This window comes from Condylura cristata, unplaced genomic scaffold (genome assembly GCF_000260355.1).
Source record: "Condylura cristata isolate star-nosed mole 26May11 unplaced genomic scaffold, ConCri1.0 scaffold00016, whole genome shotgun sequence".
Taxonomy (NCBI): domain Eukaryota; kingdom Metazoa; phylum Chordata; class Mammalia; order Eulipotyphla; family Talpidae; genus Condylura; species Condylura cristata.
In genome coordinates, this window is record NW_004567117.1 from 39,955,075 (window position 1) to 39,981,470 (window position 26,396).

At 38.2% G+C, this 26,396-nt stretch overlaps 1 protein-coding gene across 1 annotated transcript in view; it reads right to left on the bottom strand.

Moving 5' to 3' along the window:
* Nucleotides 1-26,396, bottom strand: part of PIGN (phosphatidylinositol glycan anchor biosynthesis, class N) — an 80,320-nt gene that overhangs the window by 27,369 nt on the left and 26,555 nt on the right. Inside the window, exons 14-23 of the mRNA XM_004683948.2 lie at nucleotides 19,135-19,213; nucleotides 17,419-17,601; nucleotides 14,002-14,141; nucleotides 11,640-11,736; nucleotides 11,448-11,540; nucleotides 10,014-10,105; nucleotides 7,294-7,402; nucleotides 5,300-5,408; nucleotides 3,091-3,193; nucleotides 63-165 (exon numbers count right to left, since the gene is read on the bottom strand). Coding sequence (XP_004684005.1) covers nucleotides 63-165; nucleotides 3,091-3,193; nucleotides 5,300-5,408; nucleotides 7,294-7,402; nucleotides 10,014-10,105; nucleotides 11,448-11,540; nucleotides 11,640-11,736; nucleotides 14,002-14,141; nucleotides 17,419-17,601; nucleotides 19,135-19,213 — 1,108 coding nt within the window. The remainder of the gene's footprint in view (nucleotides 1-62; nucleotides 166-3,090; nucleotides 3,194-5,299; nucleotides 5,409-7,293; nucleotides 7,403-10,013; nucleotides 10,106-11,447; nucleotides 11,541-11,639; nucleotides 11,737-14,001; nucleotides 14,142-17,418; nucleotides 17,602-19,134; nucleotides 19,214-26,396) is intronic.

The window sequence follows — 26,396 nt, forward strand, 5'->3', positions numbered from 1 at the left end:
TAGCTTGGTTTCTGCAAACTGAACATGCTAAAAAATAAATGTAACAGTGACTGACAAACTACCTTCTGTTTACAGGAGACACCAGATTGTTGTAGGGTTTCATGTTCCATGTGTATCCAGACAAACATTAAACATGACAACACTAGAGGGAAGAGAGCTTCATGCCTAAATGGGGGAAGAGTGCAAGAAATTCAAAAACAAACATAAATGCAAATTTATACTGAGAGGCACTTCTCAAAACTAAAGCAATCTTTTTAACATTTCTAAGTCATAACATCACAAAATTTACACTTCTGAAACTTACCAGGAGAAGAGAGATAAGAAACAATTCAATATCAACTCCACTATCATCTTTTTGAAATTTATCAAATCTTGAGATCATTGTATCTTTAGAATGGTAGGTATCTTTAAAATTCATTCATAAGTAAATTACAGATATCCACAAAACAAAGATTATATTAAGAAAATGGTAAAAAAAGATGTGCCTTGCATATTATTAATATACAGAGAAAATGTCCCAATGTTTTTTAAATGAGTGTACCATCTCAAGAAGAAAAAAAGAGCACACGAATCTACGAATATGTTTGACCTTATTGATAACTGCTGTAGAAATGAAAATAATGGTATACAAATGGGAAGGAGATATCATATTTACTCATATTTTTAAAAAACGATGACAAGAGTATAATGGAAAAGGAAGAATATTTTCTGATGAAAGAGGATTCCCCCAAAGATTGTTGGTGATACTGTAAACTGGTCCTGTCCTTAAGGCAAAAGTTTAAAAATAGATATCAAATATCTATTAAAAGGCAAGTTAGAAAGCTTGTAAGTCACTTGGGAAAAATGACTTATTTTATAATAATGGTGAGTAGGAAAAAATATATATAATATTACAAGGACTATGATTACTACGATGATAAAAAGACAAGTAGGAGGGAAGACTGGAAAGAAATATACTAGAACAAGAGAAGGAGGGTGAATGATGATTTTTCTCTATTTCTGCTACCCCAAATGTGATTATGCTAATTTCACAAGGATTAAAAAAAACTGAAAACAAATGAAGATTTAGAATATCATTCTTTAAAATTTAGTTCAACTTCCACATGAATCATTGATTATATTGATTCAGCTCCCTACTTAAACTCTTTCTCTAGTCATTTTTTATATCAAACAAGTTACAACTTAACTCACAATAAATGGCTTCATTTTATAATTGGAAAACAACATCCTTATTTTATAGCAAGTTACAACTCTACTATATACCTGAAGTGGACTAACTGGCCTCTGTATTTGTCCAGTGCTCAGGACACTGGACATGTGAAAGAATAATTCTTGGTTAACTGAATCAAGAAGGTGTATACTCTGAGCAAAAGAGGATCATGACGATTAAAACATTTGCACTTGGCCCTCCCTGGTGGCGCAGCGGGTTAAAGCACAGCACTAAGAAGCTAAAGCCACTTCTGCATGAGTTCGATTCCCGCCTGCCCCGGAGGTGACCACATGGCGCGGCAGAACTCTCCTGACCCGCCTGCTGCTCCCCTCAGCAGTGTACTTCGTCCATCTGCCTGTTCTGCTCTCCACTCTGTCCCTGGTGAATCCTCTCACCCTCCGCATCTCTGGCCTGTACCCCAGTTCTGTATGCATAAATAAATCTTTAAAAAACAAAAAAACAAACAAAACATTTGCACTTACATATCCAATTATTCTTTCCTAACATATAAGAACATAAATAGTTCTACAAATAGTGCTGCAGATTTACCTTCTTTCAACAACTATAAACTATGATTACTTTCTTTTGTGAAAAGGAGGTGAATAAATCTGATACAATCTTCCTTTGGGACCTTAGACTATCAATATCTTATATCAAGCCTGCATATATGAATTACTAAAATAAAGTATCAATAAAATGTCATCACAGCTCACAGTGTATATGATAAAACCTTACTAAATTAGGGTCTGGTAGCTTGGTTTCTGCAAACTGAACATGCTAAAAAGACATTTAGCTTTGTTTTATAGTTTCCTAAGCAAAGGGATAGTACAAATAAAATTTCAGGGGGAAAGATTTAACAACATAAAATAACTATTTTCAAGTGTACATTAGCATAAAAATGAATGCTGATTAAAAATGAATCTTTAGGTCCCTCCCTGGTGGTGCAGCGGGTTAAAGCGCAGCACTAAGAAACTTAAGCCACTTCAGCATGAGTGCCTGCCCAGGAGGAGATCAGACCTCTCCTGACCCGCCTGCTGCTCCCCTCAGCAGTGTACTTCGTTGATCTGCCTGTTCTGCTCCCCACTCTGTCTCTGGTGAATCCTCTGACCCTCCGCATCTCTGGCCTGTACCCCAGCTCTATATGAATAAATAAATAAATCTTTAAAAAAAACGAATCTTTATTCATTAGATCAGGATGCATTGTTAGAAGTTAGGGTTACTATTACTGTATTTCTGTAAAGTAATAAATCTGCATTTCTTTTAAATATCCTGTAACTTCGACTATTCACTAATTTCCAAGTGCACCCGCCAGGCATTTCAAAATAGTGACATAGTACAGTAACACATAGACGATGTTTTGCAAAACTGACTTAACACTGAAAATTATCATTAACTGAAATTATAAGACAGTGTCATTTCAAGCATAACCTAATTAAACTGCTTCACAAATGTAAATATACTTTCTGATGTTGAAAAATATATTTCTTAATACATTCATTAATGAGATCATACTCATCATCAGCATTCTGTATTTAGATGTAAAATTTTACTTTTTCTTAAATGAACTTATGATAATAGGTTTTGTTATCTTTTATAACTACTAAGCTGATTATTTAAAATACTTTAATTATAATCACCAGTAGTGATATGAAGGAAATCAACAGAAAAACAAAGCTAACAGATGATACTATGAAAATCTTAGTAAAAAGAAAACTAAAGAATGCAGATTGGCATCTAGCATTATTAAAAGGCAGCATACACTGATAATTTCTTCCTCAAGATTTACACACTTCTCATTTTAAGAGGTTAAAGTCAGAGGGGCTGTCAATACATTATTTAAAACTTGCTACTAAAAATTGAAAGGGAAACACCGTCTCTACCCTGTGCTGAGTAGCAGGTAGGTCGCCATCGAGGAGAGAAGGATGCTGAATAATCGCTCGAAGAGAAGCGCAGAGCTCAGCAGAGGCAGGATGAAGGAAGAGGCTGTAATAAAACAGAGGGCTGTGTCACACTGCAGCCACTGCGCAGGGGTTAGAAGCACTGAACATCTACCTCCACTCGCGGCGTTTCTTGTCTGCGTGACTTTAAAACAAGACACTGTCTTGTAAGAAAATACAAGGCACAGTAAGCAATTTGAAACTTCACATTCTCCATTAAAATTACATTTCACTGGTTTAACGACATTTCGCTCAGTTTGCTTATTTATAGCAGCCTCACTCACGGTTCGGTTAAATCCTAAATGTTATTTTCTACTGCAAATAAAAAGTGTGATAAAAATACTATTGAAGATTCAGCAGGTCTTCTCTTAATCAGGCATTTAGAAATCGATTTTTGGTAACTCTTCCTGCGAGCTCTCAGGCACAATCTTAATAAATGGGGTAAACTTGCCCTCCCCTTCACCCCCACCAGATAAAAAGTGGAGAAGGGCAGAAGAAATGAGGGGCGGGGAGAGGGGGGGAGCACCTGTGTCCCCACCCCAGCCTCTGCTTTGGAGAGGAAATGTGCCCAACATCCCAAGAATGGATGTGGTATCTGCGAAGAAAAGTGACGAGAAGAATATCCGGTAATCTTAGCGCGCGGATGAGTTGCAAGTGGTGGGAAACCAGTAAATATGCGGTGTAAAGGTACAGTGAAACGACCCTGATAGGGAGCTGGAAGTGAACATCACCAGTGCGGGGCAGAGAGCATCAGGGCACCCAACGCGAAGCGAAAACGGGCGCACATCCCTTCTGCAGTAGTTGGCCCACAACGCCTGGCGTCAACTTGATGAGAAGGAAACATCAGACAGTACAAACTGCAACAGTCTATGGGGGAGGGAGGGTTGGAGCAGACTACAGTTTTTGAAAATGTCAATGTCATGAGAAACAAAGAAAGGAAAAATACTGTAAAGGGCATTACTAAGCTGATCGAAAAACTAACACGACAACGGTAGAAGAGAGAAAAATATTGATTAAGGTGCTTAAGTAGATACACTCTCTAGACACAGATAAAGGACGAGCACTCAAAATTTCTTGTAATTCTGCCTAAGTGTATTTTTAAAGTTTTTATCTTTTTAGAAGCTTTGGATGTATACAATGAGATATAAGGCTGCATACAAAATTCTGTCTTCTTTGTTTCTCTTCTTCATTGTGGTTTGTCCTTCCAGAGCTAAGAAAACTAAGGAGTTGAGCCAGGCTACACTGAGGCTTGTGGTACAAGAGCTGGGCTGCTAAGTAAGATATGGACATGGAATTCTATTTATTACCTGCCAGGCACTGTCCACTGTGCGTGAGGGCGTGCTGTGTGTGAGCGCGTCTCCACAGAGGTGTGCTGATGACAGCAAGAGTACCTTTAGTGTTGGAGTCCCCACTCTTCATTTTTGGCTGGTGTGTGGATTTGAAAACTAACACATGAACTGAGAGAGGCTCCCATCGAGTGTCACCTCACTAGAATATCGGTGCCCCACTCCACACTATCCCTGCAGAACGGAGGCTCCAGGGACCAGGGATCGATTACTCTCAGGGACCAGAACAGTGCCAGGACATCATACAAATTGAAAACAAATCTTTAAAATGAAGGAGCATTAATGACTACTGTACATGCAGAATGAACATCAACAGTAACTCTGCTATGGAGGGAATTTAAAAGTGAAGGCTTGCAAGATGCCCACAATGACGTGAAACTTACATAGCTGAGGGGAGGTTACACAGATAAACACACACGTACCTGTCCAAGAGTAACTTTAACTTAAACGCTGCACAAGGTGTCCAGAAAATGAAACAATCAAAATAAGAATTTATGAATTGACATGAATTTCAGCATTAGGAATCTCTTCACAAAACCTCTTTGGATTACTTTTTTATCACTGTGCATATACAGTTTTATTATCAAGTGATAAACAATTCTATTAAGTAATTCTTATTAACATGTGCATGCACAGCAAAGTTCTAATTTTCTTTGCAGATCCCAGCAGGGGACAGAAATAATAGCTGGTATTATTTTCCTGCAATAAAATTATGTCTTTCAATAATAACCACATAGATTGTAAATGGACTATTTTAAGAAATCACCTGATACAAAGGTATCTCATTTGTTTGCTTAACACCTTACCTAATATTGACCAGCTAATGATCTGATTCAGAAAAGGCAGTCCTTGTTTCTTGAGGAGACTGTTTTGGGTGCTGGACACAACGTACATGGAGAACACTGTGCTCAGTATCTGAAACAAACACAGAGCACATGAAGAAAAGAGAAGCTGATGGGGACTAATTTATATGTCAGAAAGAACACATAGGAAAGTGCTCGATCAACTGGAATCTGGCCAAAATGCCACTGAAATTCAATCAGCTCAACTCCTGCGGCCATGGCTGAGATAAAACACTTGCTCTCAGCACAGATCCTCCCTTATAAACGTGAAATGAGGCACTTCACACTTTCTGGAGTAAGCTGGCAGTCATGAACACAACTTCCTCTTAGAAATAGTCATTACTAATCTTGAAGGTTTTTTAACGCAGGCAAATGCAGAGGGTGGGTGAACTGTACAGTTTCGTGCCTGTGGTTTTGTGTCTTTCATCTCTGCCCTTGACCACAGTCATCTATTTAATCATCCCACACGAATTTGTGATCTGAATATTCAACTGGTGCTGAAACACAAGGATACAATATTCTTCAGGGATACAGAAAAACCACTGTGGAGCTGGGAAACGAGGGCCTGTGGACAGGTGACCTGTTCTGAAAAATACTGTTTGACTGGAACAGAGTGTTTCCCACTCATCTGCAAGCTGTTTATCGCTCCCTCTGACTGTAAGAGTTCAACTAGACATTTTCAACAGATTCCACGTGACCCACAAGACTAAAAAAATTAGTCTGGTTTTTTAGTAAAAATGTTTGCCAAACCCTGAACTAGTAGAATAATAGCTATTTTAAAGAAATGAGCTAAACTATATCTGTGAACCCCCTTAGAGCTCAGATTAGCAATCTCATCGATCAAATCCTAGAGATATATTTCACTTACTCTTACATTTTCAGTGAATTAAAAGGGGAAAAAAATGCGTCCAATAAAGCTATGGCACACTCCTAGGATTCTGTACACTGTAAGACATGTCAGAGCCATTAAAATGTGGGAAGACATCAATGAAAAATATACTCCACAGCAGAGGAAATCAATGCAAACGAATAGTTAGTGCAAAGAGGGATTTCAAAGTAGATTTACCGTATACTCAGGAGGACATTTAGCAAAGTTCTTAAAAATGTTTTAAGCCAGTCATATATGGAAAGAAAAAACAGAAAAAAGTATTTCTTCTTTTACATGTTCTCTAGGAATGAATAAACATCTCTTTTAAGTATTGCATATTTTTATTTGAGTGTTCTTAGAAATACTTTCTTGTTCCAGTTCTGCTCTGAGGAGATTTTTGGAGAAGACGTGTTAAGTTATTTTTTGGTTACTGTGCTAGATCTATTTTAAATTTTTTTGAATTGTAAAGAAAACAAGTGGTTTCTACTCTTACCTATGAAAAAGCTGTATTTTTACATTAGACAATCTTGAATTCTCACAAGCTATTAAGTATTATCTCTATAGATTAAAAACAAGTACACTGAATTATATTACTTAAAATCACATATCAACATACAGTGTGACTGGGAAATGACTATTTTGAAACATCAAGTTCATAATGTTTGCACACACTGAAGCCACCAACCAGCGGGAAGTTTCTTTTCTCCTAAGATGTTGTATAAAATCTGGCCTGTCTTCAGACAAACATATGCACAGGCTGCTTTTACTGCAGAGAAAATTACCATTTTCTAACCCAAACGAGGGCAATACAAACTCTCAGTCCAGAGGAGACCTTGTCCAGGTCCACTTTCTGAGGCAATCCAGATCACATCTCCGTGACGCTGCCCTCTGGGCATCGCTGAGCTACCTCCTATTAACCTTTTGGTTATTTCCTATCTTTTAGAAAAGAGTGAATTTCCATGTAGTATCTTAAGTAGAAAACACTGCTTTCAGCTGGGAGGTACTATGGCATCTTAAGAACAAATATAAATGCATACGACACAATTTTGTATATTGTTAATGTAACACAGTATAGCAAATGATAACTGACCTGTACCAGATGCAACAGTAGCTGTCCACTCACCAAGCTATCTGTTCTTTTTACCAGTGATGCTACAACAAACAGGGCCAGCAGCAGAACCAACAAGCCTGCACCCATCCTGTTTTAAAACACAATTCACAATTTCAAGTTTTCTTAGTCAGTGAAAACATATCATCTCGACCCACGAGACATTTTACTCTAATAGCAACCCTCCCATCCATTTGGTTTAACCAAGATGAAACAGCATCATGGATACACAGGTGTAATGGGAATAAAATTCTTGAAATAAAGATCCTGGAATGACGGGATTATTAGCCTTTTCGCACAACTTTCATCACAACCTGATGTCTACAGCTTGATTTTTAAAACACTCACGGACACTACTGTCATTCTTAGCCTGACTTGAATGCATTTACAAAAAATATGACAGCTAGCTAAGCAAAAATAGCCTCTATGTGGTGGTAGTCCAACATTCATGTATCCACAACATCCATGCTTGACTAAGAACATTTGCTCGTACTAGAAGAATATGCATTTATAACCACACTTATTCCTGGCAGGACAAAGTGCTCCTTTCATCACAGCTGGGGCTCTCCTCAACTGTTCCTGGCTCAAGGCAGTGAGGCCTTGAGGCAGTGAGGCAGTGGTCACAAAGGCAGTAGGAACTGAGACATTTGTACAGTGCAGATACAGCAAACTGGACTTCTGTCAAGAACAGGAGGTATATTATAATATGGGTCCTGAGCTAAAAGAAACAGATATCAAAGAAACGGTGTAGTCATTATTCGGTTATCTACTCCTGAGATTTTATGTGAGTAACACAGGACAACCAAAATTATACTGAGGACCAAATCTGGAACTCAGTAACATAACAACCAAGAGAACAGGAGTTGGTTTAAGAGAAATAAACACGGGAAAAGGCAGGGCTATAGGGAAGGGAACAGGTTCTCAGGAAAATGCTCGCATATTTCTGTTTTGATTCTTCTTACATTCTGAAAATCAGAAAGGAAAATTAGTAGTTATCTATTCACCATGGATTACTATTAAAACAAGAAAAACAGCCATATATCATTGCCATTGATTCGTTGTGTCTATATTTGCCACTTCTCCTAAAAAGTTGACACTTTTAACACATTTTAACACTTTGGCAAATATATTTTCACTTTAAAGAACTGGAGTTAACAAATATTAGAGCTGTTACACCTATATTTGCTTTCTTCTATACTTTTACCCTTAAATGCCTCATATATATACCTTTGTAACTTCTTAAAAAGGGAGGTGATATGAGAGATCAAATGGAGAATAGAAACTTCTCCATGAAACAAAAAATCTAAATAAAGAATCTGCAAGTAGTTATTAGGAAACTGATTCAAACTTAAATCACTGGAGGATCTAAATTAAGAAATATAGAAAACAACATAATTTTAAAAATACAAATTAGATTTCTCATGCTTTCTTCCAGAAACAAATTTACTTCTAGAATTCATCTTGTGACTTGCAAATTTCTATGGAGCCAATGTACAGAATTTTTTTCTTTTAACAAAAATTCTCTTAATGCTGTCAATGCTGCTTGAACAGGACAGATAAGCAGAAGCTGATGGAAAGAGAAAAATAGGCTTTATAGGGACAATAGAACTCACATAACAGTGAGAAGAGAGAAATAATGAGATTTGAATTCATCTTCGCACATACCATTGTAGTTTATGACAAATCAAAAAGTTTTTACTTAGTAACTAATAAAGAATAGCTTACAATATGGTCATAGAAAACAACAAAATTATTTTGAGCTCTGCTATTAAATTGACTAACTAGAATAATTTCTGATCTTCTATTCTGTATTGGCATTCTCACAGAAATGACAAAAATTATGTTACTTTATAAATAGCACATACTTCAGAATTAACACTTAACTTAAAAAATACGACAGCCTTTCATCAGTTAAAAAATATATACCCTGATCTATTAAAGATTATCTAAGATGATAAACTGTTTATACAACAGTCAAAGGAAAAATGTAACAAATATGCTTCATGATTAGAAAATTCGAGAGGGGATGTTAAAATGAAATACTGATCATTTAGTTAGTGTGTGCACATACACAGTTTACTTAACAATAATTTAAAAATAAAGTTAAAAGCAAAGGGAACCAATTATTTTCCAGATTTATTTGGGATACACTAAAGACAAATATAACAGCAGCATGCCAAATTCAGGTAAGTTCTAAGGAATTTTCTAGTGTTGAAGCCATTCAGCATGGGAAAGCTGTCAAAGTACACAGCACTTTTTCTCATGGAGATCGTCACATTCGGGTAAGAACAGCAGAGAATTGCATTCTTCTAAGATATGTAATGTGTGGACAAGAATAGGGATTGTATCAATGACTTTTAAACCTTTATGTTTGGCAACAGAAATTTTTTTCCATATGAAACATTTTTTGATTTCTCTAATACATAAAATCTAGTCACTTTTTTTGGGCATTTTAAGTTACCATTAATTGGCACAATTTCTTTTTTTTTTTTTTTTTTTTTTGTGAAAGCACAGAAATATCTCCAGGGAGCTTTTATGCCTCTCCAAGCCAGACCAAAATGATGAAGCTGGTGTGAAGCTGACTCTCTAGCTTCTAGATTGTTCACGTGATCCAAAACTCAAAACCAAGATCAGATTCATATTTCATGATGATGAATGAGAAAAATATCTGCACTGAAAATAAGTTGAAATGCTGTTCGTACACTAGAAAGATATCTGGCTTTCGACCTACAACAGGCATCAGCGGGAACGCTGCCAGGAGCATGGAGAAGAAACTCCAAGTCAGCGAGGTGCTCTAAAAAGAAAACAATTATCATTAGATAAATATCACACAGAAAACTGCCTTCCGTATTTTACAGACTAGGGGCCCTCCCTTGTGGCACAACGGGTTAGAGCACAGCTCTAGGAAGCTGTCCACAGCCTCTGCAGCCCAGGTTTGAGCCCCCGCCTCAGAGGTAATCCACCAGGTGCAGCAGACCTCTCCTGACCCGCCCGCTGCTCCCCTCAGCCGTGGACTTCGTCGATCTGCCTGTTCTGCTCCCCACTCTTTCTCTGGTGAATCTTCTCACTGCCCCTGCACCTCTGGTCTGTACCCCAGTTCTTATATGCATAAATAAATAAGTATTTTTTTAAAAAGTATGTCACAGACTATTGTCTGTGAAATTAAAAGGAAAATACAAGACATTTGTTTACTTTAAGTAGTAATACAGCCACGTTTTGCCAAGGAGGTGATTCAGTAGCTACTATATTAGGTATGAGAGTTATTTCATTCAATTCTCACAATAACCTCAAGAGGTAGGTTACATTATTCACAATATTTCAGATGAGGAAATAGATCCATGGTAGTAACTGAAATAGCCAGGATATAAACCTGGGTCTGATATTTCAAAGCAAGCGTTTCATCCAGTGAATGTTACATCAGATGTCAATCACATCTATTACAAGTTGGCCTGTAATCATCAAATAACTGAGCCCCACAGGGAAATAAGCAAAAATATATTATAATTAGATTAAGGTAAAAAGGTCAATAATCACATTAATTGGGGAATGTTATAACTTCTCATGGGCTACAAAGCAGATATCACAATATTCTCTTCCTTCCATCAAAAAGTATCCAAAATGGAAATATGAAGAGTAGTCTGGAGAAGCACATTGCAACACTCAGCCTAGAAGTAAATATATTTAAACATAAAGTACCATGAACATAAACTTCTCCAGGGGAAAAAAGAGAGCGAGGAGGTGACTCAGGTCAGCTCAGGTAACACCTGCGGCCAGAGCTCACTGGGGGCCTTTGGGCCCTGTGCTAACTGGGCAGTTCCTTGGCTGCTCCATTATTTAGAGGCTCAAGGTAGTTTCCTCTAGGGAACCAGGAAGTACTTCACAGGAGGATTCAGCACCTCTGCTCCCTCTGTGTCTGGAGCATTTCAAACCCAGCAGTTCCAAACCCAGCAGTTCCGTTGTGATAGGAAAGTCCACATGAAACACTGAAACTTTACAGCAACATCACCTCCAGCAAAAAGCAGACCCTTGATGTAAGGATACATCCTAGCCTTTCTTTCAAAATGAACAATTCCCCACTTTGAGCACATATCAAAACAAAGTAGCTACTAATCCAGTGTCAAAATGTGTCCTCATACCTTTGCTCGAGTCCACAGCTCAGTGAAAAATGGCCAACCAGCGATTGCAATAAGTCCAGCTGTAAGCATGTAGCGGTAGAAAAAACTGAGAACCTAGCAATGCATTTCAAAGAAGAAATGAAGAATGAGGTCACTTAAGGAATTAAATACACATAAAGAAGATCTGAAAGTGGGATGTGGTAAATGACTTACTAATACTTCAATTCCCAGAGTGAAGAGCAGCAGATACCCGACACAATGACTCAGTGGACAGGTTAGTGATGAGAAAAGGTCTTGAATAACCGGAAACCTGTTTAGCAGGATTATTTATTAAAAGATCACACTGAATTTAAAAATTAAGATATATGTAGTAAAAAAAAAAATCAGGATTCAATTCATATATTGTTCAAGAACTACAATAACCTCTTAACAAATATGTTCAATAACTGTAAATAAATATTTTGTTGAAATCCAGAAATATCTTAGGAAAAAATGTAATTTCTGAATTCACTTGATAATAAACACAAAAGTTTGCTAGCTTTTTTATAAACATTAATGATAATACATGAATCTTGTTTGATCTTATTTAAATATAGGTACATACAATTAAGTACAGATTCAGTATCACATAAAATAACATTAACCCAAATGAATAAACACTGAAAAGAAAATTAATTTACCAAGGTTACATCAAAATCTCAGTTGCCTTAATGAGATAAAGGTGGGTTTTCCTTATTTAGGAAGAGAGAGTTTTAATTGCACTTTTTCACAAGCTAAATAACCTTTCCAAACCCAATTTAAAGTGTCACTAATTGTAATTAAATGTGACTTCACAACCATTAAAAATGTATTACATACTTGGCTACTTTTCCCATTTAATCACCAGGAAAAAAATAACACTTTAGCATTTTCAGTAGGTAATTATAAAAGGTTAACATCATTTAGTTTATGATCTTTTTCTGATGGAAAACAATGGTTATATAATAGAATAAAACTGTTAACCATGAAAAAGCTCATACCAGTCAAAAGTGGATATGTTGCTTTTGTTTTCAACCATGAATAGGCACATAGAAATAAGAGATAATTTTTAAAATCATTTATAATTGTTTTTGAAGAATCAATTTTTCTATTTTATTTTCTATATAACGTATCAAAAAAATACCAATTTCTCTTAAAATTTAAATACATATGTTCTTCATAAATAGAACTTTTAGTTATTAAAAAGAGGTTCTATAGTAGAATTTTCTGTAAGGATAAAAACCTTCCATCCTAAGAATTTCAAAAGCAGAATAAATTCCAGAAAAAAAAAATCTGATTTAAATATGTATATGTAGGAACCTTATTCCTTTACAATGGAGAAGTAACAGTATAATTGTCAGTGTCTTTTTTAATACCTCATACTTTCTAAAGAACAGAAAAGGTGGTCAAAACTGCAGTTAGCAAAACTTAGAATGCAAATGTCTATGTTAAGATCTACTTGCCAGCCTAGTATGAAAAGACTCCTCAATCTAGGCTCTCATTTCCTAACCTGTTTTGTTGTCCAGTTTTTTCTCACAGGATTCTTGGTAGCCAAAACTGAGATTCAACTCCAGATGACTGGTGCAAACAGAGACAGCATCAAGATCTGAGGCAGGATGCTAGCTGCCCATGAACCTGAACCAGCACAAGGTCTCGGAGAGTTTTTTCCTAAATGTTAAACTCCACCTGTGGTGTTTTATACTGTGGTAACAATCCATCTTAGGTCCAACTTGTGAGCAAGCACACAAAGGTAGAACAAAACAGGTGCGAATATATATATATATAATCCCTTACATATATATTACGACAGTAGATTTGATTGCAGTTACATTTACCCTGATTCACATAACTGCTAGGAAAGAGGAACAAAAAATTGCATGGGACAAAAATATGCTGACTTCTTTGTGATATAAGAAGATACACTGGTGGGCCCATCCTGGTGGTGCAAAGAGTTAGGACGGAGCACTGCAAGTTGGCCACAGCCGCCTCAATTCCTGGCCCCAGAGCTGTGAGTTCAATCCCTGGCTCCAGAGGTGACCCACATGGTGTTGCAGACTCTCCTGACCCGCCCGCTGCTCCCTCAGCAGTGTATCTCGTTGATCTGCCTGTTCTGCTCCCCACTCTGTCTCTGGTGAAGCCTCGCACCACTCCTCTACCTTTGGCTTGTACCCCAGTTCTATATGCATAAATAATAAATCTTTAAAAAACAAAAACAAAAAACACTTGAAAAAAAAAAAAGAAGATACACTGGAATCTGAGCTGAGGAGATAAGGTGAGATGGTATGTGATGCTGGCATAATATAATCAGGATTATCTTTCTTTATTCCAAATTGTTCTTTGAAAACATATATATATATAGAAAAAAAAGAACAAGGTCAATGCTGCCTCAGGCAGTAAAGATGAAGTCAAAAAAAGGTAAAACAGATACAGATGAGGAAGGTGTAGAGATTTGACCATATGGTAACTCTCTGATCACTTATGCTACAGAAATCTGCATTTTAAATACAAAGTTAACTGTCAATGAAGTGAAAAACAAGACAGCGAGATGCTTACTTACTCTCTGAGCACTGCATACCATATCGGCACTGGCAACAAACAGTATATGTAGTAAGTCCAGGGACAAGATTGAATCAGTAAGAAAAATACTACTGACATGCCAATAGCTATAAAAATACATGACAGGAGGTGGCTTGGTTTCTGAAAAGATGAAAATAAAAATATATTTAAATACTTTGAAATCCATGCTAATTGACTTTTCATACTTTATAAAATGAAGACAATGTATTCCTTTCCAGATTCTACAACCAGACAACTGATCTAAGAACTGCATTTGAGAGAAGCTGTCACTGGAGAAGCACGTTACTGAAGAAAAAGCTGGGTAGCCTGCAGTGTTTACAATAAGGCAACTCTCAATATGAAAGTGACCATTTTCCTAGTTTGTTTGCCAGGAATTTGTTCAGAACTCTGAATTTATTTCTCCTTACTAACAATTTATAAGTGTTGATTGAGCTCTGACTAGTCACAACAGCCCACAGAATCTACAACAAGCTGAGGGCCCTAATTTTCATTTGGAACAAGCCTCCCTCTACGCCAACTCCAATCAGACACGCAGCCTACACCTGGCTCCTCAACACCCAGTCACAGGAGATTCATCCAGTTGCTGCTGCTCCTCCCACCCACCTGCCAACCAAGAGAGTCCCTGTGTGGGAGTCACCAGCGATGGCTTCCATGGGCGGTGCAGGCCAGCACTGGGCCAGAAGCAATGCTGCACAGGTCCATGACAGAAATTCCAGTGCTTGGGACATGCCTGGAAGTTGTGACTAAGCGTCTGAGCGGACAGTAACAAACCTTACAAGTGCCACTGACTTGTAGGAAATGAAATCCTAGAGAAAAGATCTGACTCAGCTGATGTAAAAACTGACCATTACCGCTGATTGAGATCATTAGAAGTATGACCTTGATTCTGTTTATCAAGACACTGATGACCTTTAATCAAGAGTTTATAATGCAGTGAAGTGACACAATTTCAGCAGTTCTTATGGACGAAGGCAATGCTGGCAGTCCAAGCTCAAGTGAAGGGCGCATGCGAGCTGCCCGGAGGAAGGACAGTTGACTGCAGCTGCACATTTGTTAGAACACACTGTTTGTAGTTGGGGTGCTGGGAGGGGTCACAGAGGAGGTTAAGGCCAAAGTGAAATCTTAGAACGTGACTGGGATAGGGAATAGAAGGAAAGGTGGTGTGGAGAGTAGCGTGTGCTGAATGAGGAGTGAGGGGCTTGGCTTCTTAGAAGTCAGGTCCTCACCATGGCTAGCTAGAGAGGGCCTCTGAGGGAGCCAGAGGGGAGTGAGCTGGCAACAGTATCCTCCATTGTCAGGTGAGGCAATAGCTTTCAACTAACTACCTGGTTTAGTCAAATTGACAAACAAATGGAATGCCATCGTTGAATTAAATCTGAGTCTGACTTCAAAGTTTGTCCCTTCAACATTTATCACATTCAGTTTTTACGTCAGCTGAATCAAATCCTTTTCTCTATGGTTTCATTTTCTACAAGTCAGTGTCACTTGTAGGATCTGTTACTGTATGCCCAGATGCTTAGTCACAATTCCCAGGCATGTCCCAGTGTGTCAACTAGGCTAATCTAGGTGCTGCTCCCAAAGTGTCTTGTAGATGTAATCAAAGTCCACAATCAGTAGACTTCAAGTAGGTGACAGGATCCCAATAACGTGACTGGCCTGACTGAAGCAGTCAAAAGATTTTGAAGAACAGTTCTTAACAGTCTAAGAACCCTACTTGCAAGTACCAATGTATCCTTGATGCTCTAATCTATGGAGTTAGGACTTGCCTAACTGGCCCCCACAATCCTACAAGCCAACTTCTTACACTAATAATAGCCTATTGGTTTTGTTTCTGTTGTTTAATTAGAGCCAACTTATCACGAAAAGTGAAACTCAGCATTTGACACCATTGGTTACTTTGATTTAATCTACTGTCAATATTATCTCTCATTTGATCCTTCAACAAACCTCCCAAATTCTACCCAAGTTGAACTATTTATTTTGAAGGCCATGGTGAGAAAGGAACATGAGTTTAACTTTTATAAAACATTAGTCCTGTCAGTTAATTCTGGTGGGTCTTTGAAGAAGACACATATCTCTTTGAGTCTAAATTTCCCTACCCATTTGATGAAAATCTTAAGCAAATTTAAAGTAGTGTAAAGTTGAACTGAATAAAGCATGTAAAATACCCAGGAGAGTCTTGGAATACTGATGCTTAGTAAGTATTACTTATCCCAGCATAATAATACATTTTTCCAATTCTGCTGCTGTTTATATTACTCATTTTACTTTAATTCCCATCTTCTTCTCATAGTCTGTGAAGTTTCCACCAAGACTTATCTTTTCCTGTTATATTACTTTAACTAAAGTGAGTTCTCCTTGATTTGAAACATGAATCTTTGCATCATACTCAAGCACATTAACATATATTAATGTTGTTACACACTAAAGCTGTCTTTTGTAGTGTAGTATAGTGGCCTATACTTGACAAGGTGGTTATGTTATTCGTCAGTTTCCTCTTTTGTAAAGAGAAATTATAATACCTTCTTCCAAGTACGATTATGAGTTTAAAACAGCAAAATAAATTCCAAGAACCCAGCAGAATACTTAGCTCTATCCATCACCGAACACAGTTGTTTTTGTCTGTTAACATCTAAGAAGTTATTCTTTTTCAAGACAATTTCACATAGATTCAATTAATGAAAATTAGTTGGAGAAATTATTTAAGATGCATTAAAACACTATAAAAAGAAGAATAAACATTGCGACTCCTTCTTCCATTACAGAAAAGTAAAATGTAAAACTGAGGCCTCCCTGGGGGGTGCAGGGATTAAAGACATAGGGCTATCAGGCTATCTGTCAGCCACTGCAGCACTAGCTCAATCCCCAGCCAGGGAGCTGACCTGCATGGAGCAGCCAACCTCCTGTCTCACCCCTGCTCCCATCAGCAGTGGATTTCAGTAGATCTGCCTATTCTGCTCCCAACTCTGTCTCTGGTGAATCCTCTCACCCCCCCAATTCTCTGGCCTATATCCCAGTTCTTGTATGCACCATAAATAAATCTTTTATAAGAAAAAATAAAAAAATCCAGAAAGTTGAAAAAAGCTAAGAATAGTGCTAGGAGCACATAATTAGTGAAAAAGAAATATTCTGAATAATTGATTTTTAGCACATTGCAATCCCTCAATTTTCAATGTCAGATAAAGTTTAATGTATTGTTTTGTAGTTTTCAAACCACCTGTACTAGAAAGATATGAAATACTTACAACATGCTAAATGATTATTAAAAAGAACAGAAATCCATCACAGTCAATGCCACAGGAGAATTTAAATTATACAACTATGTTTACAGCTCTTTTAATTTATAGGACTATTGGTTTTACACCATCCTCTGACTCATTATGTTTTTTGAACATACCTTAATTTCTTTACTAGCACATCTGGTGAGGTTAGAATGAAACTTGATGATCAACAGAGACACATATGACGTCCATCCCACAAAACCAAGAATAACATTGATGCCCAAAAAGAATCGGTCATAAGTATGGTAATAGGATAATCCTTTGAGTGCAAGATGAATCAGCTCGTTGCAAAGCGAGACCTAAGGGGGAAAAAAAATGTTAACTTGCCACATGGTAAGAACAAGTAAACCTAAGTTTCAGAGGAAGCAAAAGTAGTAAAATTAGAGTATCTGTACATGGTGGGTCAAGAATAGATTTTGTTACAAGATTTTCTTGTAAGTACAAAGAACTCCTGAATACAATAGATTTTGATAAGAAAGAACATTTTAAATACAAATGATTTAAAAAATATTTTAATAATATAATAGCTTATTTTTATATCATTTTGTGCCTTTTTCCATCTCAGCTGTAATCCCCGCGGGCTTCCCATCAGCAAACTGCCCGTGTGCCATCACCATAGTCAGTGCACTTTCCCCCCACTCCCCCCTATTTTTGACCCCATCCCCTACACCACCCCCATAAAATGTCTCTGGTACATTGCTATTCATTATTATTCCCCCCCCCCCCCCCACCGGTCCTTTAAACTCCTGCTATGAGTAAAATCCTCTGGTATTTTTCCTTTTCTTTCTGACTTATTTCACTAAGCCTGATCCCTTCCAGCTTCATCCATGCTGCTGCATACAAACGATTTTTTAAAAAGTCAACTATTCATGCTATGTGCTTTAAAATGATTCATTTTGTGGAAATTATCTTCAGAGAATATAGGAAAGAAAGACAGGGAAGCCTCTCTGATATAGGTCCCAAATATGAAGATGCCCACACTCGTGGAAATTTTTACTTTATCACATCAGATTAGCCAAATAAGTTATAAAATATTAAAACAGCTTAATACTTTAGAAGGTAAACATAGCTTACCATTTTATTTACTTATTTTTATCATTACTTAAACACTCAATTTTGGTTTCTATCCTCCAGCAAGATATTTAACCAGTCACCATTTGTTTTATAATGGATTGGCATCTCCTTTGCCAAACAAACCTACAGAATACAGCATGTTTGTCACAGACAGGCCCACTTTCTGTTGACTAAGAAAGAGGGATTTAATCTGGTAATAGTCTCTTCCCACAGAGGACACCACAGCTGCCACAATAAGAACAACTGTAGACAGGTAGCTGTGGCTAAAACCACAACACAAGCATCAGAGATGCATGGGATGAGTTAGACACTTCAGAAGCAGAAAATAGAATTCTTTTCTATTGTAAAATTATCTGACCATTTAACAAAGACAAAATTAATGAAAGAAACAGTGGGGAGGTATTTGGAAGAGTCAAATCTCCAACAATCATCATGTGGCTTCTGACTCTGTGTAGACAATAGGAGCAATATGCCACACTCTAAAATATTATGCAGAAGGGTGATAGAAACTTGGAACAGACTCATTATAAAAGTGGCAACTGTAAATTTCCAAAGCTAACCTAACGTTCACTATAATATTAACTGAAATAAACCAAGGGTGCCTGTATCTAAAGCAGCTACTTAAGAATTTAAGAAGTTTTCTTGAAGGTCAAGAAAAGCTGCCTGGCCTGTCTACTGTTTCCCATCATCACACCCCATCCTTCTCTATACCTGAAATGATGGTCAGCTGTTTATATACACAAGGCTTGTATACTTACGGCTTCATCATATTTTTTCTGCTTAATATAAGATCTTGCTTTTCTTAAAATGTTGAGTTGTTTAGACTCAGAAAGCAATCTACGAAAGAAATAGGTTAAGTTTTAATTGTTTACTCATTTCGATTACATACATATTTTTTGCTTGATTGAAAAGGATGATGAAAACCAAGAAAATAATACAAAACAAAAAAAGAAGCCTGGAGCTAACTGTATGACTGCTGATTATCTGAACTTTTCCAAGAAACAGCTTATAGTTCTTTTGTTTCCTCCACTCAAAGTATTTAATGCCAGATGACACTTACAAAAGCTTTACAGTCCACTTTCAAGAAATGCAATATTCTGGGTCTTCCCTGGTGATGCAACAGGTTAAAGCGCAGCACTCTGAAGCTCTCAGCAGCCTCTGCAGCTGAGTTCAATCCCTGGCCAGGGAGTTGACCCACATGGCGCGACAGACCTCTCCCGACCTGCCCGCTGCTCCCTCAGCAGTGGACTTCCTCAATCTGCCTGTTTTGCTCCCCACTCTATCTCTGGGAATCCTCTCACCCCTTCACACCTCTGACCTGTACCACAGTTCTTGAATGCATAAATAAAAAAATCTCAAAAAAAAAAAAAAAAGAAAGAAATGTAATGCAATAGTCTACAAAGAAATTATATGACATCAATGTGATTAACAGAACAGCCAATCTGTGGTGTGAGGCCTGCTGCTGAGTGCCTCATGTTCCTGGCAGGCAGGGTAGGTCCATGATGGTGCTGTGTCCCTTGAGCCAGAGAAGGACTGAGACTCTCCTTATTGAAGAGCTTTAGGCAAAGCAGAACCAACACTCAAAGTTAGTGAACAATTTGAACTTGTTTGCCACTTGTATAGAAAACCATACACCGCTGGGTTTCTAGGCTTTCACTCTCCCTCCAGTATGGCCTTCTTTTGCCATAGTAGGAATCTTCACCTCACAAAGACACACTGCTAACTCTGCACAAACCATATACATGTATGCATGTATCATTGTCTTTTTTCACAGTCTCTAAAGAGATGAGTGAGACTTTTCAGAAGTAAAACTTTTGCTATTAATATGGGTGGGGTCACGGAGTTCTTTAAGAAGCTAATACTCTAGTCTAGAAAATGCACATAATCTAATATTTGGTCTTATTTTAGAAAAGTTATGCCCCCCAAAAGCTCATCCATGTTCTCTTCAGTGTTTACAGAGCCCCTGATTAAGAATCTGTGAGTTTTTCAAGGCCTCCCCAGTTCTTTCAGCTCTAAGGAATTCAATCATTATTGCAACCTGCAGGAAAATTTCCATGCCCGGATTCACTGAGATTTGGAGGGAAAAGGCATTAAAGAAACAAGAGCCAAGAAAGAAAAACAAGTTACTTCAAAATGTCGCTGTGATCCAGTAACCTATCTTTCACTCACCTCATATAAAGATTTCCTAAAAGTCTAGAAATGAAAGCCACAGGCTCTATCTAAGTTGAACTTTTCAGTCCCTTTCTCTGGTGTAGCACTAAACTAAAATACTCACCACACCTTCTACATTACTTAAACTTGTATATTTCATCTGCCCTAGACTACCTACACTAGTGATAATCATCTTCTCTTCTTTGACCTTATTGCCCATTCTCCCAAATGTGGATTTGGGATATATACTATCAAAGTGAAGCAAGAATGATGCTGTGATAAAAGGACATGTCTCTCTTCCCGTCCCACCAGACCCTCTAGATTTAACAATCTTGCTTTCTTACAATCCAAGGGACAGAGAAACACCCTTAAGAAGACAGCATCGAAGCTGCTGACCATCAAGAGATAGACAGCAAAGCAAGCTGGCGCCAACCTGGATTCCCCCCAGATGCCAGCGTGCTCGGGACAGACATGCTAAGTCTTCCCCACTCCCCCTCTACACCCTTGTCACTCTGGGTAAATACCCCATGTTAGAAAGGCCAAGAGCAGGATGCTCATCTTTCAGACCCAGGCCTGCTGCCCACCTCCACTTGTGGACAAATTAAGCTACTTTCCATCTCCTCCACTCTGTTTCCTATTGTTGGCTAAAAGAACCAAGACAGGCAATCAGTAATAAGACTGGTGAGGGTTCCATCTCAGCCCAAACATTTACTAATTCTATTACTTGGGGGCAGTTTCTGCTCCAGATTCCTCGTATATAAATTGGCAACAATAGTTCCTACCAGACAGGACTGTTCTAAGAATCGAAAGAGCTAATATATGTGGATTCCTAGAACAGTGCCTGACAGACTACCACGTAGTTAATATGAGCTGGTCTTGAGTGGATGGAAATGAACCAAGACTTCATCGCTTGCTGTAGTTGCTATAAAAGCCTTCCAGCTGGCTTTCTGCCATACGTTTCCCTCCTTCCACACTTCATAATATGAACATCAAGTGAGCATCTGATGTCTCCCTGAACTGCTCCTTCGATCCCCTTCTCAGAAAATGGCACCTCCATTTAACAAAATCAAAAGTCCTGGACGCAACTTAACCTCTGTGCTATACTATGGATTCTTTTGTAGGATAGGAAGATTTTATACAATCTGCTTGATAGTTTAAAATACTGCAATTAAAAATTTAAAAATAAGTAGAATGTTACACACAAAATATATTAAGAACTATAAAAATCCTTATTACATTTTCTGAGTCTTGGTTTAGATAACTTACATTTAATAAAAAATCAAGAAAGTTTTATAAGGTTCTACAGTTGTTTCTGAATTTTAAAATAACACATGTTAAAAGAACTACACATAAAAAAAATCCCTATACAATGTAACACATCAGACCAAAGAGTGTACAATTTCCAAATTTCAACTTTGAGGGGGGGAGGATCTGAACTTTCTCTCCCCTTCTATCAGACACTTACTAAGATTAAGGCAAACTGAAGACTTCCAGAAAAGCTGAGGTTTGGCTGTGAAACAAAGAGTAATACACAAGGAGATGGCAGGAAGTCGGCCAAAGACACTCCTAAGCAAGCAGATCCCAAAGCCAGAAACATAATTAAAACCACGGGGCTACGGGGTGCTTGACATCTAACATGGAACTTTACAACAGACGGGGTCCATGACAGATCACCAGACGGCAAGTACCCAACTCAGGAGTCCTTGCCTAGGCCTTGGCCAATACAGCTGAAACTCAGGGTACAGCTGGAGCCCCCTTGGGCAGCTGAAATTTACAAAGTAAAAGAGAGTGAGAGAAGATAGGGCAAAAGAGTTCCTGTTGGTTACTGAAAGGAAAAGAGTCTCTTGTTTTTGCATTACCAACGTGGGTTTTGAATCACAAATATAAAACACTGTATTCAGTGGTCTCCCTGCTGGTGCAGCAGTTAAAGACACTGCACCATGAAGCCGGCAGCAGCCACGCACCAGTTCCAACCCCAGCCAGGGAGCTGACCCACATGGCGCAGCAGACCTCTCCTGTGTGGCCTGCTGCTCCCCTCAGCAGAGTATTTCAGTCAGTCTGCCTGTTCTGCTCCCCACTCTGTCTCTGGTGAAGCCTCTCACCCTCCTACACCTCTGTTACACCCCAGCTCTTGTATGCATAAATAAATCTTTAAAAAGAAAGCACAGTATTTGATATGCCCCATGATCTCTAGAAGGCTGCATTTCATTATCTTGCCTTGATCTACTAACCCCTCTGCCCTAACTCACACACACTCTAATAGTTCTTAACATGAAAAAGCATACAGCAAAAAACTATTACATTTCTCCTACGTGGATTTAAAATAAGAAGTCATCACAAAGAAGCAAACGGAGGCATGGAAAGATGTTTGCAGATCTCTCCCACTCAGTGCAAAGTAGCCATCAATGGGCAATTCAGAAACAACATAAGGGCTTTCCCTTAGCTTCCTCCCATACTTGCTCCCAGATGCCTCATCTCCTGACTTCTTTGGGAGCCTCCTCTGGAGCCTGCTCACACTAACTCCCCAGAGCCAAGGTGCACAAGTCTTGCCATTTTCTAAGTAGCTCTGACAATGCTATTAATCATCATCCCTCCCCAGCCCCTTTTAAACACACACAGCACATCACTACAATACTTCCCTACTTTATGTCCCAAATTCTTTTTTTAAAAAAGATTTATTTTTATTTATTTATGCATACTAGAACTGGGGCATAAGCCAGAGGTGCGGGGTGGTGGTGGGGGTTGGTGAGAGGATTCACCAGAGACAGAGTGGGGAGCAGAACAGGTGGATCTATTTGAATACACTGCTGAGGGGAGCAGCGGGGAGACAGGAGTCTTCGGCTGCACCATGTGGGTCAGCTCCCTGGCTGGAGTTCAAACTCATGCTGCAGTGGCTTGTGACAGCTTGATAGAGCTGGGATTCTGGCCCCTGCACCCCCAAGATACCGCGAGGTCCTACATTCTTACCTACACACTCATTCTCTATGATCCATTCCAGCCCACACAGCATTGGTTGTTGTTAGAAATGTGCTGAGCTAAAGATGTCTTAAGTCTCTCTCCCACCTTGCTCTCTGGGGCAGGAACAAGAAACACAAATACCTTCTTCCTAGCTGGAAGTTGTCACTGGAGTTGTCTTGTTTACCTTCTCTAGTTCCTATAAATTTACATCTCTCATCAGTGGGCTGGGCTCTTAGTGTGTTCTAATAAAAACATTGTCATTCATTAACACAAGTATCACAATGCACTATTCCCTATGCTGTTGTAATTATATAATGTTTAGTGCAATATTACATATAATACTATTGTACTGTGCTACTTTACTCCCACTAGCACCGGCATTATGTCTGTCCCATCTCCAACACCCAGTACAGTGCCTAACACAGAGCAGGAAAACAATAAACACGGATAAGTTAATGAAGCATTATGGGGAATTTCTCTGCAGTGGTGAAATGATGACAAATATGAGCTATTACCTTCTGTTGAAGATTGTGATGTGTCCCCCTCAAAAAGATTATGTTAACATCCTTAACCTCTAGTATTTATAATTAAGATCTTATTTTAAAATAGGATTTTTGTACATATATAACCAAGTTGAATTATGGATCTCATATGTATGAGCCCTACAGAGGGCAGCAGACCAAGCGATCACAGAGACCAGAATGATGCAGCTACAGTCAAGGATCACACGGATTTATAAGGTGGGGGGAGGGTCCCCAGGAAAAGGGGAGGTTCCAGCTTCCCTGCCCCACCCATGGAAGGGTGGAGCTGAGCAGAGAATGAGGCTGGAGAGGAGACTGAAGAGGAAGGAAGCAGTATGGAGAATCAGGAGGCCTGAAGGAGGCACACTGAGTAGAGACATGTGGAGAAACTGTGTTTGCTGCTTGAAACAGACGTGGGTGAGAGACCCATGGGGAGGTGATCAGTGACAATGTAATCGAGATTTTGCTCCTTTTGTCCCAGACATCCTGGGCCCCTTCTGCCTGTCCTATGGGTTCCCACCAGGAGGTGCCTTAGACTTGGGCCAGGCTTTCAGGCCTCAGTGGCGCTGCTTTGGGCCAACCCTGTTTGGCTGGGAATTTACCTCAAGGGGATGGGTAACTTTGGGTGGCTGATGTAGAACCTATATTCTTTGTCTTTTCTTTGTTGCAACTAATTTATTAAAGTTCCTTTTCATTAATGGTCTTGTGCACAAGAGTATGTTTTATCTTGATGCCTCAGACGGCAGAACCTTTTTAGAACAGGTTTGGAGGTTCTGGGGTGCCCCTTCCTGTCCTATCACAGATTGACTGCAGGTAACCAACGGAAGCTAGGATGAAGCAAGGAAGAGTTTGAAGGGTCATCACCTTAATGACACCTTGATTTTGGACTTCTAGCCTCTTGAAATGTGAAGGAATAAATTTCTATTGTGTTAAAAGCACCCAGACTACAGAAATTTGTTAAGGCGGTCCTTGGGGCACCTTCTTGTCACCTGCCAGTATTCTGGTTGCTCAACAGGAAAATGATGTCAAGATTTCTCCATTGTCAGTTTCACTCTTAATCTCTGTATGATTACAGATATGAATAGAGTACTAATTTGAATAACAATGTGCTTGAAACAACATTTCTACATAGTAATATGCTTGAAAAATTTTCATTGACTAAATCTTTTTATTGAAAACACTGAATTTTAAAAGAATTTACTAGCACATGTCAAACTTAAAAGTATTAAGTGTACACATTCCTTTGCTGTGGTTACTATTACCCTACCTTTTAAAAAATAATTTTCTGAAGAAAGTAAATCATGTTTTAGAATTATAAGAACTTTATCATCAAATATTCAGGGTAAATGACCCTTTGGAGGGCAAAATCTCCTTTAAAATGCTGCTTTGAAATACTTTATCTTCTTTATTCTGATTTTAAGGCTATTTCACTTGCATTTACACATATTTTAGACAAAGTTAGTATACCTAGTCCATGCTCTTTAGAATGTATATTTAGATTAAAGAGGAAAATGTCTCAAGATAAAGACAAAAAAAGCAGGATAAAAAAAATTACTTCTAGACTAACATATTCCTGTGAAATGATCAATGATGTAGAATTTTACTGTTCACACCATAACTGAGTAAACAAATATTTTCTTGCATATGTATATATAATGTGTATTATATTTTAAATGAAGAACTTCAGGTCGTAAGCAGAAAATTATATATCTTGTAAACAATTAGTATATCAGGTGAAGGAGCAAAAAGATTCACATTAAAATCTGTGTCTAAATTTTGTCTAAGGCAGGAATTTTAATACATACCAGACTAAAAGAATCAAGCACATTGAAATAAACCAAAATATGTTATGTCATTTTGGTATAAAATGGATTGAGCTATTTTATAAAAATTAAGTTACCTGAATTTACATCGTGACTTTAAACTAACATGTCTTAATTTTGATCAGCATCATATATTTCCTTCCTATTTCCATTTTTTCCTACATTGTCTCTTCAAAAGACGTGGTTTTTATCAATTTCACTGGATCTCTACTTTTTAATGTTTTTCATCTCTTTGGCTTAGTGTTTCATCCTCTTTAACGTTACTTCCTCCAGTCAGACCATGTATGCTTCTCCTAGTCCTGTAGCGCCACCTGCTGGTTACACATTGGCATAACGTCAGGGTCCACTGCACCAAATTTTAGATTGACCTTCTTGAGCAATTCTTATCTCCCTTCCAGAATGTCATGATTTTTGCTATTTCCTAGATGTTTTTAACATATCCAAGATAATATATACTTATATTTTTAATAGTTAAGATGAAAAAGGTCATGCTAATTGGGTGACTCGGTGATAGGAAACCCACGGGGATTACAATTGAGATGAAAAAAAAAATGTACAAAATGATGT